Source organism: Pavona decussata, unplaced genomic scaffold (genome assembly GCF_977016875.1).
Source record: "Pavona decussata unplaced genomic scaffold, jaPavDecu1.1 SCAFFOLD_174, whole genome shotgun sequence".
Taxonomy (NCBI): domain Eukaryota; kingdom Metazoa; phylum Cnidaria; class Anthozoa; order Scleractinia; family Agariciidae; genus Pavona; species Pavona decussata.
Genome location: NW_028145585.1, coordinates 1,894,846 through 1,916,420, shown reverse-complemented (window position 1 = coordinate 1,916,420; position 21,575 = coordinate 1,894,846). Strand labels below are relative to the sequence as shown.

Genomic DNA, 21,575 nt, shown 5'->3' with positions numbered 1-21,575 from the left:
CCAATGAACATATACTACTTTTGAGAAATATTGAATCCTTTTTTTTTTCACGAGCGCTAGAAGTGAAGGCAGTCTTGTCGATATTTTCACCTATCGTTCGCATTAGTCCCCCACTCGGCCAAATGTGGAGCGTGACGTAAGAAAAGGACATCGTGCAAAAATATCCGAAGATTCGCGGTAATGCTTCAATTGTAAACAGAGAAAATGGTTTTAAAATGTGTGGTTTTTGGATGCAGCAACTCTCGAAATGTAGAGAAAGGAATCAGCATGCATAAGATTCCTTCTGAATCCTTCTGGTGTCCTTTTCTTACGTCACAGCTAAGAAAGTGTCAAATATCGGACGCTTCTCATTGGCTCGTTCCTAATGAGCCCACGAGACAAAAATTTGTCCAGCGGGGCTTAAAGGGCGCAAAAATTTAAAAATTTCAGTAACTTTTAGCGCTCGTAAAATAAAAATAATTCAATATTTCAAAAAAAAATTTTCGAAAATGAGTTCTTCACAGATATAGAAATCTACCAAAAGAAAACAAATTGAAGGGTTAGGGGCACTTTAAAATTGATAACAAGATGATTTTTTCCGTACTTAGTTTGATAAAGGAGTTTACACCTTAAAAGACCTTCTCGACCCGAATCTAGATTTCCTTAGGTATGGAGAGTTTAAACTCCATTATCAGCTACATACAAATTTTTTGACCTATTTTGGACTAATAAATGCTATTCCACAAGAATATAAAATGGCAATAAAGCGAACGGGGCTACAGCAAGAGCATCCTACACAACCGTGGGATAACTTGAAAGCGCTAACAACCAAAGCCATACACAAAAGTTTCGTGAAGCGTATATTTGAAGAACCCACCGCAAAACAACGTCTTATTGCCAATGGGTTAGAACCGGACCAAATAAGCAAATACTTCAACTTAGCTTTCTCTATCACTATAGAAATAAAGTTAACTATGTTCCAGTACAAAACCTTACATGATATAGTTTTTACTAGAAGCAAATTATTTAAAGCTAAACTGGTGAGCAGTGATCTTTGCTATTTATGTTCAAAAGCAAAACAAGATCTAAAACATATTCTTGTTTCGTGTCCGGTGGTATTAGAGTTCTGGAAAATCTTTCTGGAATGGTATGAGACTCATACTACCATAAAACTAGAATTGTCAACCGCAAAAATCGTATATGGTATCAAAGATAACGACGACCTTTGTAATTTAACTAATCACCTCCTACTAATTGCGAAATACTATATATATTGTTGCAGTATTAATGAAGAACCTTTGTCTTTTAGTACTTATCTAACAATAGTGATAAGCAAAACTGAAATCGGAAAACAAATATCAACAACGACTAATTCAAATGAACGTTATTACAATAAATGGAAACCTTTAATTGACAAAAAGTTTGTAACCTAGAGCTGTATATTACTTTTCTTTGTACTTTGTAAGATATAACGGAAATAAGCAAGCCATAGTAGTGAATGTAATTGTATTCTTTTTTTTTTCTTTCGTTGTATCCTAGTGTATTGTAAGTATTATTTGTACGTATTGTAAGGGTAATATAGATATTGTCAATAAAAAAAAAACGCTAAAGGACAAAACTTAATTATAGTTCAAAAAATTTGCATTTCCTCTTTTTTACATGTTTGCGCTACTTGTAAATTCTTATCACTTTCCCCTGATGAAGGCTGACGTTTTGGCCGAAACGTTGGGTTTTTAGAACATTTGATTTTGTATACGTTTACATGTATCATGTGAATCATCCTGGTTACAGATCTATTTTTAAAATTAACTATACCGATTAGGGCAATGTCTACTTTTTGCCATAGACGTAAACGGTGTGGTCGAAGCCTCTCATAAATTTTGAAGTAACCTTCACCCTAACGTCCCTTTCACCGGGTCCACCGCTGATGATTTTTGGTTCGCCGCCAGTGTCATCATCCCAGTTATCTCTGGCCACAACAGCAGTGATCTCTTTGCCCCCTTTGTATTCAAAAACGTGGGTCACGCTACCAAACTTTTTAAAACCAGAGCGCTTTTGCTCTTGGTGCAAAAGGATATCTCCGGGTTCTGGTTGGCCTTTAAGTAGGTTATGTCGTCTACTACCAGAATGTAGTAAATCGTTCACCTTTCCCCATAGCCTTCCAGCTGAATCGACAAGCATCACAGCACCATCAATCACCTTAATCACTGGATTCATGTTACAATCTGGAGAAAAACATAAATTCAACATAAATCCTTCATTGATATAATATATATCTGCCCTAGTTCAACAGAACATACCCAGTGGACAGCCATGGGCGGCAATTCGCTAGCACTTACTCTCCCCTCCCCCTTTGGGGCTGTGGCTAGCCCAGGGGGGCTGGTGGAAAGACCTCCCCTCACTGATCATGTCTTAGCTTTGTTCTCTTTCTACTCTGCCATTGATTCTGTCATTATTCTACCGTTAATCTGTTTATTGCATAGAGGGCAAAATTACTGAACGCTGATTGGTCGAAACAGAGAGCATTTTTTCTTAATTTTCCTTTCACCGATGGCACAATTACTCACTCCTGATTGATCGAGCGGCGAAAAAACTTGCTCCTGATTGACTGAGGACGCCATTTCTACATTTTGTTGGTTTCTTCATTTTGTGCCGCGACAACGACGACTTCTTTCAGGTTCCATGGAGTTTGACATTTTAAGCCGGGCTGTTTGTGCCAAAAATACTTGGAAAGCAAGTGCTACAGCTACAAAGGAAGTTCCTTAAGGTGAACTTTCGTAGCGGAGCTCCGCGCGCGCTCATAGATAAGAGCACTTGTAAACCCAAGAATGCGAAAAATTTGGCTATGTTTGTGACGTCACTGTCCGACCGTCCGTCCCAGTACGCGGGTACGTCAGCCCCTCCACGTAAAGCCATTGTGAAATGCCACACTCAAGTTAACCCTGTGTGGAAACCCGTGTTTTTTCTGCGGCGAGAAGTTGTATGGCCAACTGCTTTTTAGAAAAACAAACGGAAATTTTGAAGAGAGCTATAAATTCATGTACTCGTTGAATATGTTGACAAACGTGGAAAGAAGAAGAAACTGGAGAAAAAAAAAACGAAAACGCAGGCGGTGAATAATCAAAGTTCAACGTAAAAGACAGCGACTGACGAATGCAAGCCGTTAAAGTGTACCTAACCCCAAATTTTTCTCCTCTTAAATAAATCTTTGCTCCTGCTCGAAACATATTGCGCTATTTGGCGCCTTTTTCAACCAAATCTTGACTTTTTAAAGGCTGTAAAAGCTACGAAATCTAGCCATTATCTTTCCCATGACCGAGCTAGTAAGAGGCATGGGTCTATTCTTTACTTGACGTCACATACTGATTTGCATTGTATTAAGTCTTTGTGAAAATGCATGCAAAGCAGTTTGTGACGTCATGTAAGGAATAGACCCATGCCCCTTACTAGCTCGGTGATGGGACAGATGATGGCTAGATTTCGTAACTTTTAAAGCCTATAAAAAGACAAGATTTGATTGAAAAAAGGCGCAAAAAGCGTCAATGCGTTTCGAACAGGTGCAAAGATTTATTTAAGCAAAAAAAAAAAAATTGGGGGCTAGGTGCACTTTAAGACAGATAGAGTATTTTGCCGTTTCAATCGGCTCGGTGCACCTTGCAGAAGCGGACTGAGATAGTAAGCACTTTTTTATTTTTTTTTTGTCGGTTTGTGAGCGTATGGTATCCTGGAAATCCTACAATCTGACTGGTTCCGGGAGCGGCAAGATTTTCCTACCTCTTTAACAGTCAGCATCTTTGATCTTTTAGAACAGCAAGATAAATCCGCTATTTAAAGAGCTGTTAATAATCATATGCTAGGTGCGATCATTCCCAATGAAAAAGAACCAGTATATAATTTGCGTAAGAGAAGGTGTCACCTTCCTAAGATAAAAACGAAGACATTCAAGAGAACATTTGTAAATAGACTTATTTTTAAATATAATTTAGTATAGTATTTTTCTATCCTGTATTATTGTTGTATTTTATCGTGTATTTCTACTTTTTCACTGTAACATAGGATATGTATTTTTATCATTCGATTGAATAAAGACTATTATTATTATTATTATTATTATCATTATTATTATCATTATCATTATCATTATCATTATCGTTATCATTATCATTATCATTATCATTATCATTATCATTATCATTATCATTATCATTATCATTATTATTATTATTATTATTATTATTATTATTATTATTATTTCTGAACACGGTTACGGTGACAGCACGGTAATCAGAATCCACGGGAAATCTTGAAATGAACTGAATCATTTTACTCCGATCCGACGCGACGAAACGTTGGATTTTTCTTCTTGAAGTGAAACTATTTGGTTTCGCTAGCAGACCCTTTTATCAACCAGTCATAACTAAATTGAAAAAAGAAGATTTATTGATTATCATAGAATCTCTTGGCTTGCAGTACTGAATCCTTGCTTGGAGATGGCCAAACTCCGTTGGTTAAAAACTCCTTCGAACACAGTTAAATTTTGCTCACGGAAATTAAGCCTTTTTTAGAAATTGTCTGAACAGGTTTTATAAACTGTTGTGACAATTGTCAGTAATGGCTCCTCCACTCATACAAGGGAACCCAATAAGGTACAAACTCCTCTCACGCAATCTATCAGGCAAGATATGACCTTCTATCTACATGGCTTCTAATATTTCTTGTTATAATATGCTTAAGCAGTGATTCAATAGTTACTGTTTATCAAGTAATGCCATGGGCTAGTCCAAGAAGCTGGTGGTCCATGGACCAGAATTTAGAGGAACCCAAACACTCCCAAAAATTCGACATCAGATCATGCTCAGTACCTGGGTCAAAAGCGGGTCCTGAAATTCTTTGCTTTCCTTTGTTTTCTTCATGAAGATGCTGCTGTTCCTCTGAGGAAACTTTATCTAAAAATTTTCAGAACTGTTAAGGCAAGACATTGATGAACCACCTCTCCACTACTGCTTAATAGCTATCATTTCAATAGCTATACTTAAGGATTTCCCATAACGACGACCAAGCAATGACTAAAGCTAACACTTTTACTCTTGGAGTGAATTTATGTTTGGTCGATACAGCTACAGGGTAATTCAGTACCTGAATTAGCAGTAAGTCTATTGCTTTTCAAAGAGAGAATATGGGAAACGAATAAAATAAAGACTGTGGGTGAGTGGGTAGGGCCCTAAACTTCGACCGTGCAACAAGTCCTACTCTGAACACTACACGTACTTGAGAATTGTTTCAGGGTAGACTGGAGTTCAACTTCTTGGTCGCCCTTGAAAAATAATCAACTGGTCTGCCTCGCACCGGTTAGTATTCTTAAATGCTTATGTCTCATTTCCAATATTTGTTTGTTTCATTATTACTAAAATGCCTCTTTCTAGGAGAGGAGTTATCAATACCAACATCCTCATCATCATCATTTTCACTACCATCATTATCGTCATTATCATTATCACTATTATTATTATTATACCTTCAACCAATCCTCGCATCGTTTGGACAAGTGCTACACATTGTTCTTTCCAACTGTACTTCTCTGCATAGGATGCTCTAAGCAACTTGATCTCCTCAAGCCGCATAGTGTGTCTGGTGCGCACACCTTCAATTGCCTCTGCCCACTTTGTTGGGTCATCTGAATCAACTATCCATGACTTCCCATAAGGAATGTTCCCTATTGCTCTAGCAAATCCGGACTTGCTACCAACAAGAATGGGTAAGCCAGCTGAAAGGGCTTCAAGGGCAACCAGACCAAATCCCTCTGATTTGGATGGCATGATAGCAAGATCCACTTCACACAGGAGGTCTTTCATGCTTTCCCGGCTTTGCACAAACTTCCTCACAGTCAGCTGCTCTTCAGCAATGCCACTTTCGAGGAGTCTTTTCCTTATCACGTCTTGTTTTCCATCAGCTGCACCCACGAAGATAAGTTGATAAGGTTTCTTTTTAAGACGGTGATCAATAAATGCTTTGACGGCAATGTTGTATCCCTTTAGCTCAAAGTCCTCATCGTCACCACGACCACACAACAACACTCTGAATTCAGCCTTCTCATTGGGAGATTGTTCCAAATTTCCAAATTCCCTGTCAAAAAGTCCTGGAATAAGTGTGATAATACCCTCATCTCTTGCACATCGCTGGAGATAAGCAGAGTAGGCTTCTGCCAGTCTAGGTCCAATAGGCACAACCAAATCAGCAAGTTTGCAGAGATCAACTTCATTTTCATGTTTTCTTTCACCTTTTGCAACGGGATTTGAATAGATTTTGAACTTGCCGAGGTCTTCTGGAGCTGTGTGTACCACCTGGACCCACTTACAATTGGCAAATCGATTAGATTTATCTCTTATGACTTGTCCTTGTCGACCAAGCTTGACACCATGGCCAACAACAACATCCATTGTAAGATCTTTAGGTGGAAAACTCAACCAATCCAAGGGTTCGAAGCCTGGGCATTTGTTTGCGTCAAAAACAGTTATGCCATAACTTTGAGCTTCCCTTTTGTCTTTATCTGTGCAAGCACCTTCAGGAACTAGGAAGGAGACTTCCACTTTAGAATGTTGGGACAGGTGAATTGCAAGCTCTCTGTTTAATGTTGATAAACCACCAGCTGATGAAGTCCACTCACTACCAAGAAGGGTAACTTTCAATTTTGCACTGCTGGCAGAATCTGGCTTCTGTTCAGGAACTTGTTGAGACATGTGTGCAGTGATGACCTCAGAACTGATCTGCAAGAGACGTTATATTGACCCTTAGAAGGAAACAAATGCATGTACTATGCAATAATCTTTTGCCTTTCGTTTTAATGGCCACACTTAAGACCCACATGCTGGTAAAACAAAAATAACCACCAACTTGCATAATATGCAGAACAGCAAGAATCCAAAGTAGCTTGCACTGTCGAATGGTCACATTTTGGTATAATGTGCCAATTTGGGAGAATTACAAGTTAGAAGAAAACTGATGCTTAGACCCTACAACGGCTCCGTTATGTGAACCTTGTATGGAAGTTCATGGACATCTTAGATCAGTCAACTTAAGTAAATTCATAAATACACCAATAGCACTGTGTTAACTTAACACTGAATCTGCGTTGCTTCTGGGTAGCAGAATTGTAACACTTTACTAAGGCTGAACAGCAGCCTACAGCTTTATTACACAACTAAGGCATTCAGAGGGCCAATAACTAAAATAAACCAATCAGATCACTCTATTGCCAGTCCAATATTTTCCAAGTATTGGACCGGGTATTGTCCCGAATGATCCTGCGTTGTGTCCCGCTTTTACCTTAGAAGCAAGATGGAGGACGATGCAAGTTTTTGTCAGACGCTGGCAGAAACAGACATGAGGTAAGAGAAAGCTTTGAACTCATTCAGCGAGAAAAACCAGCATCGGTAGATTGCCTAACGCCAAATTTTTCCGAAAACTACTTTACGCGCTTAAAAGCGTTTACAAATCGGCTTATTTTAGCTTTTAGCCACCAACGTCAGATGCCTGATGCCCTCAGCGCAAGAAACACGTCAAAAACTACAAGCTTCACCAATATAAATTTTGATGATTCCTACTATTCCGTCAATGTTCTTTTGGATTTCAAAGTTCAGAACGTTGTGACCTTCGTCAGCTGTTCAGGTTACTCGTCAAGCCCTTAAGAGCGGCTGCCTGTAAGATCGAGAACTGATATTTCGCCTGAAGATACCCTTGGATTAACTATTTTCGAAAATCATATTTTAAAGTTCCAAGGTATTCTATTTTTTGAGAAAATTGCGAGAGTTTGAAATGCGGCCTAGGTGCCGTCACGGCCGATGAAAACCGCGAAAATTTAGGTCAAAGGACGAAGCCCCGTTCACGGTGTAAAATGACCCAATGAACTTGAAACCTTACACAAACCTAGAGCAACCATCTCACAAGAAAATTAATACAATAAACATTCCAAACTCGCTGGCTGCTTTCTAAAGCATGCAGATTTGTGTACGCTACTCAAAATGGCCTCGAAACTAATGCCTATTTTCATTAAAATAAAAGTGTTCTGGTATGTAATTTTCTCTAAATTAAATCTCATATCTCGAAAGACGAAGAAAAGAACTTTATTCGTTGTAAGTTTCAAGCACTGATTCAAACTCTTTCCCACTCAAGGAAGATCGAATATGCGTGCGAAACTTGCGGCTCGCAATTCACGTCACGAATTATGTGTATAAGAATTATGTGTGTAAGAACCGATTCTTACACACTTGACATCTGGATCCTGTGAATGTTTCCAAACATCACATATTGGGCCCTAAAACTAATCAGACTGTTTGAAGACAGTCATTCAATGTTTTTCGATCCCAGATTTCTTTCCTATTCTGCTCTAAAATAATATAGTTATTCCGGTCAATTAGCCCACGAAACACGTGCAACAAATTTGCATACCATTTCGCTGTCGCAGGAAAAAGTAGTGCAAACAAACTTTACAGCTCCTTTATCTTCTTAAATGAAGCAGTCGATCAGTAAAATGGAGAAAAACGTGTGACTTTGTTCCTGCCGTGTTGTTTTGAGTCTTCGTTTTTAGTAGTCTCCCTCGTAGCCGTTTTTAGTGTCGTCACGCAACGCTCCTCCCGGGAGGAGCATTGCGTGACGACACTAAAAACGGCTGCGAGGGATACTACGTTTTTAGCAGCGACGGCTCAAACCAATAAGCCAGTGCGACACTGAACAACTGTCACTCGATATTCACTTCGCTGGTGTGGGTAACGCGCACGTGATTCTGGCCAGGCACTTGTGCGTTCAGGGCGCTTAGAAAAGTACTGCTTGTGGGCCAAGCTATGACTACCCTGGTGATGATGACCTTGTCAAGCTTAAAGACTGGACAAGAGATCTGAGATTCCACTTTTCCAGCTTTGTTTTTTTTTCCGCGAAAAAACTCGACGTTCAAGTATTAGTGTCAGTTTTTTGGTTTTTTGACTTACAGTAACGCAGATCCTGGAACGCCATTTTTTTGCCAAAAAAAAAAAAGAAATCTATCCATAACCACCATCCCCACAATTAAAAATATAAAATTCGTAACTTTGAGGGTATCAGAGTAGTGAATTCCCCACCGACAAACCCGACCTCCCCCACTCCCATCCCCATGCCCCTGGCGATAAGCGTCAATTGTGGTTATTGTTTACTTTCCTAAATGGTTTTTGTTTTTTTTTTTCATTATTCCTGCCAGTTTCTTTCAATTTCCGAGAAGATAGGAATCTTGCCAGCCTTGGTCTGTCTGGTGATGGCCACGAAAACTAACTTATTGCTAGCGCAAGCGGGTGAGGGCCGTAACTACCTTATTACTAGCACGTGCGGGTGAGGGCCGTATTCCGCCTATACATTGTCCATTTTCAGATTTCCTTTTATTATTTTTTTCACGGAGTTGAAAAAAACTGATAGGAGCAGCGAGAGAAGGGTCTACGAAAGTAAACAATAACGACAATATTATTGACGCTATAGCTAGGGGAGGGGGGAGGTCGGTGGGAAATTCACTACTATGCTCTCAAATATACAGATTTTATATTTTTAATTGTGAGGATGGTGGTTATGGGTGGTTTTTTTTTTTATTATTTTCGCGAAAAAATCGACGTTCCAGGGTCTGTATAACTGTAAGTTAAAAAACAATATGACACTAATACTTGAATTTTTTTCGCAAAAAAAAAACAAACAAACAAACAAACAAACAAAGCTGGCAAAATGGGCTCTCGCATCTCTTGTGCAGTCCTTTAGCTTGACAAGGTTTTCATTACCAGGGTAGTCGTAGCTTGGCCCACAAGCAGTACTTTTCACCAGGGGGGGTCAGCAGCGAGGCCTTGATCCGAGTTTACATGATCGCCCCAGTTAAGAAATTTGGCCGAGCGCGACTAAGTACTGATTTTTTGATAAACAAACATGGCGGCGATTTTATGTGAAAGCTCGTCTGTGCGGATTCGCAAACAATTTGGCTATTCGACGTCCAAACATCACAGGAAGGTTTCGGTCGCCCTTTCACCTGAAGTTTGGTCATCAAGAGGGATCACGGATGCAAATTCTGCAGCGAAAACCGAGAATACTGTAACCAACGATTAGCTGACCCACATAGTTCACAGGGCTAGACCTGCTCCTGTAGACACTCGCGAGAGGTAGTAAGACTTCCTCCATTCCACTTTATCGTTACCTTCCCTATGTTTTCATTTAAGTACACTGTAGAATTTCCTCCCTTTACAGCAACATACCAACTTGGAGTCAACAAACTGTGGAGGTTCTGGTGATCTAATTTTCTGTTTTGCTTAAAATGTTACTATCATACTCTTAACAACAGATTTTTCTTTTCCAATCTCTTCTAAATGGTGAAAAGTTGAGAGGTGATGTTAGCAGCACTTTGCCCTTCAACTTTGCCAAGTGAGCCACAAATATTGACTTTTGAATTCAGTATGTATGCTTAATAATAAATCTCATCATTTTAAAGAAAGAGGTGAAGTTATCTTTCATTATTTTAGATTTTGTCTGTCATATCTCTGGGGTGAGAAATGGAACATAAAAAAGACAGGGTGCTAAACAGCAATACTCCAGCCAGTCATCACACTGTTCAAGTGTGTGAAAATGTGCAGTGATTGCATAATTTACAATATGCTAATTACACTTGACTATGTTACACAATATGTACCAATTAAACAGTATTGCAATATGTTGCAGTTCTGATGTATATTGTCATGTGCTGATGACATAATTATACTGCAGAGTAATGTGGTCAGCTGGGTTAATCCTCGAGTTGCTAGTAACACTTCAGTAATCAAGGGGTGATAATTTTGATTGTCTTCTTCGAAATGGCTGTTGCATACATAGAGAAACCATAGTGGATTTGCCATCCCGGGATCTATTTGGTACTGTATCTCCCTTGCAGTTGGGTTTTAGGGTGTATTCCCAGTAGCCCCATTTTGGCATCCACCAATGGGGGAAAACCACCATACCGATACAGGTGGTCATGGACATCTGTATTAAAGGGTGACAGGTAAGACAATAATTAACAATTATTCGCCGAAGGCGAAGTAAATATTGGTGAATATTCCCCGAGACGAAGTCGAGGGGAGTATTCACCAATATTTACTGAGCCTGAGGCGAATAATTGTTTTAGTATAATTACTCAGGTGATTATCGGAGAAAATCAAGTACCGTCCGAAAAATGTCGATTTTGTTTGTTTGTTTCAAATCGTCACGCGTCAATGAACAGAGACGCGCAGTCTGCCGATCACGTGCTCAATCGAAATCACATGCCCAATAGATAAACTGCACACGGCCTCAAGCAGAATGTCCCGTCAGTATTCTTTAGCTGCCGCTTCATTGAGACGAAGCACTGACTTCTGTGAATGAATGTTGGGTTTCTCCGACCCGTTTACCAAAATAGATGGAGATGAACCAGGCTGTTTTGTGTAAAACTCGAGCCGGGATCACAAGTGCATTGTATTGCACAATTTCTTGTTGACATGATGGCTTCGCCGGTTAACGGACGTTTATAAATTGCCCTCGGAGATAAGCTGCTTCAGGTAGGAATTAAGTCATTTGCTGGCTTCACTAAACAAGAACACGGTTGTCGCAGATAAAAATATTTTGTTGTGAGGCGGTGACTTTAGATGGTGGTCGAGAGCCGCTCGAACCGACGACAAACTAGTTTTCAGATTATAAAAACTGTTTTCTTTTCTCGTCACAGAAACGTAAAACTTACAGAGACATTTATTCATCTTGTTACTTCCATGCTTTCAAATTCTGTCTTAAACTCGTTTTGTTTGTGAAATCATTCTGTTAATAAAGAAATTCTTGTTCGAATTTAACTTAATTTGTTGTCTTCATTTTAAGTCATCGAGATCGACAACATGCAATTTACAAGGGTTTTTTTTATTACAATTAGCAAACTTTTCATCTCTTGCCTTCGAAAAGTATCACCTCGGACTTAGCTGCATCTTTAGTGCTTTTCGGAATTGCATTTTCTTTCATCCTATTTACTTCTTTTTTAGAAATGTCAACAAATAGCTAAGCGACCATTTTGAAAGTTAGTGCTCCCGCTATAATCACCTCGCGCGAGGTGATTATAGCAGGATATGACCAATCAGACCAATCAGATCAATAGAATCTCTATAATCACCTGAGTAATTATACTTATAGCTAATAATATTTACATGTACCTTCCGAGGTTTCCGCATATGCATGTGGTTTCTGCAGGATCTCAGTGTATCAGTACATTGTTCACCCGGTGCTACTGAACTCAACTTCCCAATTTTTTGCATAAGAGAATAAGGACCTGCATGTGTTCTCACGTAAGTTAATCTCCCCGTACAGACAAGAGACAAACACCCTTGCAACCGCTCATACAAACCCGGTAGCTCTATTCACAATAATGCTCTTCTGAGATCTTTATAAGCTATCCTTTCCAGTTGCAAAATTTTCTTATCTAAAAATTTCTAAAGGACCCAAGCCGTTTTCCTTGTGTATGCATTTAAACCATTTGTGCATTAAAATTAAACTAACAGGAATAATTGTCGTCACGCAACATTTAAACAGAGGGAGAATTCCATAAAATAAACATGCTGTTTCATTCGTAACGACGCTTTCAACAGTTAATACGCATAAAATGTGGGACAAATACTTTTAATAAGCTTACATTTATAAAGTTCCACGCCGATCTTGAGAATTAACTTACATTCTTTCGCGATGACAGTCGTGAAACACTGCGTGGCTTCTAGTTTCTTCAGAACTGAACAAGCATCGAAATTGAAATCTACTATTGTCGACGTACAATATCTTCCTGAGACGACGAAAACCGTAATCGTTCGCTACATTACAAATCATATTCTTCACCACATACACCCGCTGGTAAAATCTCAGCTTAGCTGAGAACATGTCGCTCGCAATTTCAATGCTGACGGCTCTACTAACCTAAAACAAAGCTGGCACCTCATTCCAGCGGTCTTGATTAATCGTAGTGTTCAATCTTCGTACTACCGCAACAGGCTAACAGTAGATAAACAATAACTTAATATGAATGCGTTTTCCATCGTCGAGTCGCCACGGACAAAATAGCATGAATCCTTCGCATTTCGCGCATGCTCGTTACGGTTTTCGAATGATTGACAGATTTCTTTACTGGGGCGATCATGTCTTCCGAAAAGCGGCAAGATCAAAGGTAGCTGCCAGCCCCCCCCCCCCCCCCCCCCCCGCTGCTTTTCACTATTTACAGTTTCTAAAAGCGCCCTGTACGCGTAGGATTCCATACCGAAATGCCTGCCCAGGTTACCCATATCAGCGAAGTGAATATCGAGTTACAGTTGTTCAGTGTCACACTGGTTTACTAAATAGAGCCGTCGCTGCCAAAAACGAAGACTCAAAACAACACGGCAGGAACAAAGTCACACGTTTTACTCCATTTTACTGATCGACCGCTTCATTTAAGAAGATAAAGGAGCTGTAAAGTTTGTTTGCACTACTTTTTCCTGCGACAGCAAAATCGTATGCAAATTTGTTGCGCATATTTCATAGGCTAATTGACCGGAATAACTATATTATTTTAGAGCAGAATAGGAAAGAAATCTGGGATCGAAAAATATTGAATGGCTGTCTTCAAACAGTCTGATTAGTTTTAGGGCCCAATATGTGATGTTTGGAAACATTCACGGGCTCCAGTTGTCAAGTGTTTAAGAATCGATTCTTGACTTCTGATCTCATAATTCGTGACGTGAATTGCGAGCTGCAAGTATCGCACGCATATTCGATCTTCCTTGAGTGGGAAAGAGTTTGATCAGAGCTTGAAACTTACAACGAATAAAGTTCTTTTCTTCGTCTTTCGAGATATGAGATTTAATTTAGAGAAAATTACATACCAGAAACACTTTTATTTTAATGAAAATAGGCATTAGTTTCGAGGCCATTTTGAGTAGCGCACACAAATCTGCATGCTTTAGAAAGCAGCCAGCGAGTTTGGAATGTTTATTGTATTAATTTTCTTGTGAGATGGTTGCTCTAGGTTTGTGTAAGGTTTCAAGTTCATTGGGTTATTTTACACCGTGAACGGGGCTTCGTCCTTTGACCTAAATTTTCGCGGTTTTCATCGGCCGTGACCGCACCTAGGCCGCATTTCAAACTCTCGCAATTTTCTCAAAAAATAGAATACCTTGGAACTTTAAAATATGATTTTCGAAAATAGTTAATCCAAGGGTATCTTCAGGCGAAATATCAGAAATTCGACCAAGTGGTCGCTGAAATGCAGTTCTCGATTCTTACAGGCAGCCGCTCTTAAGGGCTTGACGAGTAACCTGAACAGCTGACGAAGGTCACAACGTTCTGAACTTTGAAATCCAAAAGAACATTGACGGAATAGTAGGAATCATCAAAATTTATATTGGTGAAGCTTGTAGTTTTTGACGTGTTTCTTCCGCTGAGGGCATCGGGCATCTGACGTTGGTGGCTAAAAGCTAAAATAGGCCGATTTGTAAACGCTTTTAAGCGCGTAAACGTAGTTTTAAAATATGATTTTCGAAAATAGTTAATTCAAGGGTATCTTCAGGCGAAATATCAGAAATTCGACCAAGTGGTCGCTGAAATGCAGTTCACGATTCTTAGAGGCAGCCGCTCTTAAATGCTCTTAAGGCCGTCTCAGCTGGCCGTCTTCGCTAATGCTAATCTCATCCATTATGGACCGCAAATTCCAGCTCGTGATAGGCCCGGTTAAAATTGTTACTAGAAATACGTGACTCGCAAAACCTCGCGAAGCTAGGGCTGGGTGGAAAGCCCTCTTTTAATACTCGTATTGAACATCAAATCAGGGGATTAAATAGTTTTTGAACAAAGCAATTTTTTGATGTGCACGGTCTTTTCTTAGTTCCACTGGCGAGTTTGTGGTTGAAATCTATTTCTGACACGACGGGCGTGCGGTGCTGTCGTGTTAATATTTCCCACGGAAAATTATTTTACCGCGGCCACAAAGATGTGTAATTTCTTCAATGCAATCTTTCACAAAAAAGATTTCTGGAAGAAAGGGAAAATATTCTGCAGAGTTATTTCCATCCAGTGTATATTTAGAACATTGCAGTTGAAATTTGTTCCAGCACTGAACGCAAAAACTTTCCCGATGTATGCAAATTTTGCTCCAACGTCTGACGCTAGTCTGTCTGACGCCTGTTGCTGCCTAGCAACCTTCCCTTTTTCTGACGTCATTCAAACTTTGTTTTTTACCGTTGCCAGGCAACATTGCAGACACCTTCAAAGATATATATAAATATATTTTTCGCTCAAATTCGCGCGGCTTAGCTCCGCTCGGGCCTTCGGCCAGGCCCGACAAATTTATTAACCTCATTGAGTGCGAGCCATTTTTTCAATGACAGTTTTGAGAATTTGACATTTTATCAACGCATTAGATATTTCTTAGTTGATGAGTATTTTGGCCATTGTTTTGCTTTAGATGTCAATTATTGATGTCGGCAGCCCGGTTGCAGTTTTTTTTATCGTGTATAAATGAAAGCTACTGTTTTCTATCGCATTGTATCGTGTTGTATTGCATCAGATTAACGTAGAGGGGTCTTTATGAATAGATTTGGAAATCTATTAATCTATTACGCGTTTGCTTTGTTTTTTCTGGCTAGATAGCGCTATCAATCACTAGTTTTCAAATTACTTCATGAGCCAATGATCAAAGCAAGTTCTATCCAATCATACAGATAAGACCGATGATGAATGTTTTGAATCAAATCGCTCAACCGTAATACAAAATAACCTTTTTGAAATAAAAATCGACTAATTACAACTAACTGTGAGAAATTTAATTCATGCAGGAGCTTTTGCACCCTTTTCTGTTGGAAAAGGCGACCATTATTTAAAGAACATAGATCATCAAAATTTGTTTGCCCCGTTTAAACGACGACTGGTCCCCGTCATGACGAAGCCTCTTTTAACACATTGAATGCACCTCTTGTTCGAGCCAAGCCTGTAACAATCGCGAAACCAGGACATCTGTCAAAAATCTTTTTTTTTTTTTCATGTTTTAATATTAAGGATAAGGTTTTCTGCCATTCTTAGATCATTTCAGTATTAATTAAATCTGTATTCCTCTACTTCTGACTCGCTTTCCCCTTTTCGTTCCAACCAGTGCACATTTTGAGATGCCGCCGGAATTCGAAACCAGCATCTTCACTACATATCCTAAGGGTTTGTATCAAGGAGTCGATATTTCGTTCACTCTTTGTCCGGCAACAGCCTCCTGGAGCATTACTCGGAATTATGACATTTTACTTTTACTGCTCTTTATTTTTTAAACCTCTTTAACAACATTTCCAGGTGTTATTTGAAGACTAAAATTTTGTTCACCGAGCAATCCCACTAGTAAGCAATTCTGGCTATCCACTTCTGTACTGTTATGACAATTGTATTGGGTTGCACACAGTTAAAAAAAAAATGAATGTCGAACATATACATGGTACTGATGAGAATTAAAAAAGGGGAAAGGGCGCGAAAGGGACACTAAGACCCATGCATTGCGTCCACCCAGGAAAACAGAAAAGGAAAATAATCATCTTTTTACAAAATTCAAAATATATAAGAAGTAAGATAAAAACTGCAAGCTGCATTAAAGTCTAATAATGGTGGCATGATTTCGGTCTCATGGCAACTGCATTATCTGCAACAAGTTTCCATAATGCGTGTGCCAGTCAGGATAATTTCCCTTATTTTATTTAACACTGGCTATCACAATGATTGTACATTATACACCTTCGTTGTATTGTCTTAGCATGCCTTACAGTGTGAATCCCTAGCTTTTAGTTTTAAATTTCGTTATTTATTTGCGCTGTAATATCGTAGGTTTAACGTTTGCAGTTAAGTAGTATAATGATGATTATTTTTAGCATAAGAGGATCCTACGGTTATACAGTAAAGGTAGCATCATGATCCTCATTAAAGATTATCAACATTCATTCACAACGTCGCAAGAAAGCGAAATAACCAGTCGTCGTTCGCCACAAAGAATTCTAGTTTGTCGACTAACTTCGCAAAAATTGTTTATCCTTTATATACAAACAACTTGTAGAGAAAACTCAATGAGACAACTCAAAACAGCGCAGAGAAACCTTCTTCAGTCATTCTTCAGACGCTTGGCGCGAAAACGAGTTCTAATAAAACTTGTTCATTTGCTTTCAACCTTTAGTTAGCTTTTTGTTTTACGAATTTCATTATATACTTATTTTTAATTAATGTAGTTTCTCTTGACCTGGCATTACTCCGTTCGTCACAGGTATTCATTCACACATATTGAATATTGTTTCGATAAAATTTAGAGGACCAAGCATTTGATCTCTCGCGTCATCCAAATGAAACAACTGAATCATGGAAGCCACTTCAGTCGGGCGTAATGTGAATACACTTAATCTTCGCCTTTATTTATACTTAAGAAATAAAATGAAGCGATTAGAAAAAGTCAGTAATTCTTGTGCAATTGCTTCAGAGTAGAAGAGTACTTCTCAAGCAGTTTAAGGCCTGGGTCTGAAGGGTGTTCAGAAATTATGAATGATCCCCTATATCTTCGGTTTGCAGGCCTAGAACAGGATGAAATTTTCCCTGAATATAAAACTCGATGTTTCCTTTTGCCTTAACGTATAATTTTGATCACGTGACACATGACGTGACCAAAAAATGAGAATTTCGTAAATCGGCGATATGGCGGCGAATTTTCTTTATAAAGATAACTGAATTAGTGTTTCCGAAGCAGATTTTAAATATTTAACTTTCTACGTTTGGAATGACTGTCCTTAAGTTTTTAAATTGGAGAAATTAACAATCAAAGGTTGAATTGTGGACTAAAAAATGACCTTTGCCCTGATAATTTTTTTCTGGAGAACAATGGACGATCATTCCAAACGTGAAGCGATGGAGATATTTAATCTTTATTAGAAACGCGTTTTTGTTTGATGTTTTCTCTTAAAACCGTCGCCTACCTGTCAAATCTTTGCTTTTTTCACAAAAATGATCACGTGACATGTCACGTGATCTATAGCACTACTTATTATGCTTAGAAATTTTTAGAATGATAAGATCTTTTTATGTTCCAAATTTCAGTTCAGTGCCATTGAATTTGTTAAAGTTATCTAGAATAAACCATTTTTCCTCTTAAAAGCCCGTGACCCAGGCCTTAAACTGCTTGAGTTCCGCGAAACGTTACGATTCATTAGAACCTCCTGTGTATCGGTCTTCTATGTTTAAAGACATGAGTTATATGAGACAGAAACAGCAAATAGACAGGAGGCATACAGACGGTAACGAAGATGATACGAATTGAAAAAGACCTAATTGATTTGAGTTTCCATAGGGCTACTCCTTCTTGAAATGAAAAGTGCTCCCGTAATCACATTTTTGAAATTCTTTCGTAAACAATTAAGTATGTGGCGATTGGAATTGTCCGTCCACAAAAAGACACATCTTTTACTCAACACATTTGGGAAAGTTCTTAAAACGTGAAATAAGTTATGGCTAACGTCCCACTGTTCAGTCAGGCATAAGTTTATAGCAAAGAAACCAAACCACAGACAGTCTTAATGGATGCGACGACGATACGTCTGCATTATCTAACCCGTTATTTTGATTTTGCCTTACCTTAGTATTCCTGCTGGTTCCAAGCGATCAGTCGATTTCAAGGACGTTATTTCCAATTAACTTATAATCTTACACAGTAATTCACTGGTTTGCACGGCTACAAAGTGAAAGTAGGCGGCGAAACTCGAACGGCGCGTTCAACTCGTTTCAGTAAACGCTTTACTGAGGAGAACTCAGTTGTGCGAGGAAGTAACACAGTACGGTCAAGGTATCAATACTCCTAATTGAGTGCGAGCCAGGTTTTCAATGACAATTTTGAGAATTTGACATTTTATCAACGCATTAGCTAGATATTTCTTAGTTAATGAATATTTTGGACTTTGTTTTGCCTTAGATTTAATTAGTAGTTTTAATTTAATTAATAGTTATTATCTTTTTTTTTGTATTGTCAAACACTTTTATCATGAGCCTGTGGCTTGGGGGACTGGGAGACCACCCCCTGTGTATTTGACATTAAATAAATTACTTACTTAAATAAATTGCTTACTTAGATGTCAATTATTGATGTCGGCAGCCCGGTTGAAGGTTTTTTTTTTTTTTTTGTCGTGTACAAATGAAAGCTACTGTTTTCTATCGCATCGTATCCTATTGTATCGTATCATATTAACGTAGAGGGGTCTTTATAAATAGATTCGGAAATCTATCAATCTATTACGCGTTTGCTTTGTTTTTTCTGGCTAGATGGCGCTATCAATCACTAGTTTTCAAATTACTTCATGAGCCAATGATCAAAACAAGTTCTATCCAATCATATAGATAAGAGCGTTGATGAATGTTTTGAATCAAGACGCTTAACCGTTAGACAAAATAACCTTTCTGACATAAAAATCGACTAATTACAACTAACTGTGAGAAATTTAATTCATGCAGGAGCTTTTGCACCCTTTTCTGTTGGGAGAGGCGACCATTATTTAAAGAACATAGATCATCAAAATTTGTTTGCCCCATTTAAACGACGACGCGTCCCCGTCATGACGAAGCCTCTTTTAACACATTGCATGCACCTCTTGTTCGAGCCAAGCCTCTAACAATCGCGAAACCAGGACATCTGTCAAAAACATTCTTTTTTAATATTAAGGATAAGGTTTTCTGCCATTCTTAGATCATTTCAGTATTAACTAAATCTGTATTCCTCTACTTCTGACTCGCTTTCCCCTTTTCGTTCCAACCGCTGAACATTTTGAGATGCCGCCGAAAATCCAAACCAGCATCTTCACTACATATCCTAAGCGTTTGTATCAAGAAATCGATATTTCGTTCACTCTTTGTCCGGCAACAGTCTCCTGAAGCATTTCTCGGAATGATGACAATTTTCTTTTACTGATCTTAATTTCTTGAACCTCTTTAACAACATTTCCAGGTCTTAGTTGAAGACTAAAATTTTGCTCACCGAGCAATCCCACTAGTAAGCAATTCTGGCTATCCACTTCTGTACTTTTATGACAATTTTATTGAGTTACACACAGTTTAAAAAAATGAAGGTCGAACATATACATGGTACTGATGAGAATTAAAAAAGGGGAAAGGGCGTGAAAGGGACAGTTAGACCTATCCATGGCGTCCACCCACGAAAAAAGAAAAGGAAAATAATCATCTTTTTACATAATTCAAAATATATAAGAAGTAAGATAAAAACTGCAAGCTGCATAACAGTCTAATAGTGGTGGCATGATTTCGGTCTCATGGCAACTGCATTATCTGAAAAAGTTCTCATAATGCGTGTGCCAGTCAGGATAATTTCCCTTACTTTATTTAACACTCGCTACCATAATGATTGATAAAATTACATTGTATTGTCTTGGCGATTCATTAGAACCTCCTGTGTATAGGTCTTCTATATTTAAAGACATGAGTTATGAGACAGAAACAGCAAATAGACAGGAGGCATACAGACGGTAATGAAGATGATAAAAATTGAAAAAAGACCTAACTGATTTGAGTTTTACTAGGGCGAGTCTTTCTTGAAATGAAAAGTGCTCCCGTAATCACATTTTTGAAATTCTTTCACAATCAAGTATGTGACGATTGATATTGTCCGTCCACAAAAAGACACATCTTTTACTCAATACATTTGGTAAAGTGCACATCAATTAAGTTATAACTTTAACGTCCCACTTTCACTTTAACCAGTTAGGAGTACGTTTATAGCTAACAAACCAAACAGACATTCTTAATGGATGAGACGACGATACGTCTGCAGTATCTAACCCGTTTAATATTTCGACTTTACCTTAGCTTAGTATTCCTGCCGCGGGTTTCACTCGATCAGTCGATTTCAAGGATGTTCCTTCCAGTTAACTTACAATCTTACGCAGTAATGAACTGTTTAGCACGGCTATCAAGTGAAAGTAGGCGGTGATGCTCAAACTGCGCGTTGAACTCGTTTCAGTAAACGCTTCATTGATGAGGAGAACTCAGTGGTGCGAGATAGTAACCTAGTGGGTCAAGGTATAAATACTCCTCATTGAGTGCGAGCCATTTTTTCAATGACAGTTTTGAGAATTTGACATTTTATCAACGCATAAGATATTTCTTAGTTGATTAATATTTTGGACATTGTTTAGCCTTAGATATCAATTATTGATGTCGGCAGTTCGGTTGCAGTTTTTTTATCGTCTATAAATGAAAGCTGCTGTTTTCTATCGCATCGTATCCTGTTGTAATGCATCAGATTAACGTAGAGGGGTTTTTATAAATAGGTTTAGAAAGCTATTAATCTCATTACGGGTTTGCTTTGTTTTCTGATTAGATGGCGTTATCAATCACTAGTTTTCACATTACTTCATGAGTCAATGATCAAAGCAAGTTTTATCCAATCATACAGAGCGATGATAAATGTTTTTAATCAAGCCGGTTAATCGTTAGACAAAATAACCTTTCTGAAATAAAAATCGACTAATTACAACTAACTGTGAGAAATTTAATTCAGGCAGGAACTTTTGCAGCCTTGT

At 38.5% G+C, this 21,575-nt stretch overlaps 1 protein-coding gene across 3 annotated transcripts; it reads right to left on the bottom strand.

Annotated features, from left to right (window-relative positions):
• Nucleotides 1-556: 556 nt before the first annotated feature.
• LOC146463934 (uncharacterized) lies at nt 557-21,008 on the bottom strand. 3 transcript variants are annotated; one of them, XM_085083918.1, is made up of 4 exons: nt 20,855-21,008; nt 5,495-6,743; nt 4,842-4,925; nt 557-2,204 (listed from the first exon to the last, which is right to left on the bottom strand). In XM_085083918.1, the coding sequence occupies exons 2-4, from the start codon at nt 6,714-6,716 to the stop codon at nt 1,810-1,812; spliced, it is 1,701 nt and encodes a 566-aa protein (XP_084940044.1). In that variant the 5' UTR covers nt 6,717-6,743; nt 20,855-21,008; the 3' UTR covers nt 557-1,809. The 3 variants fall into 3 exon arrangements, with proteins under 3 accessions (XP_084940044.1, XP_084940045.1, XP_084940043.1); XM_085083919.1 differs by having other exon boundaries at nt 5,495-6,738; XM_085083917.1 differs by lacking the exon at nt 20,855-21,008 and adding an exon at nt 18,625-18,928.
• Between the last annotated feature and the right edge of the window lie 567 nt (nt 21,009-21,575).

Bases quoted from the DNA above. Each gene is read 5' to 3' on its own strand.
- LOC146463934 (XM_085083918.1), bottom strand. From the start codon at position 6,716: ATGTCTCAACAAGTTCCTGAACAGAAGCCAGATTCTGCCAGCAGTGCA. The intron at 4,926-5,494 runs GTATAATAATAA...GAAAATTTTTAG, and splicing joins GATGCGAGGATTGGTTGAAG to ATAAAGTTTCCTCAGAGGAA. The intron at 2,205-4,841 runs GTACTGAGCATG...GTTTTTCTCCAG, and splicing joins AGGACCCGCTTTTGACCCAG to ATTGTAACATGAATCCAGTG.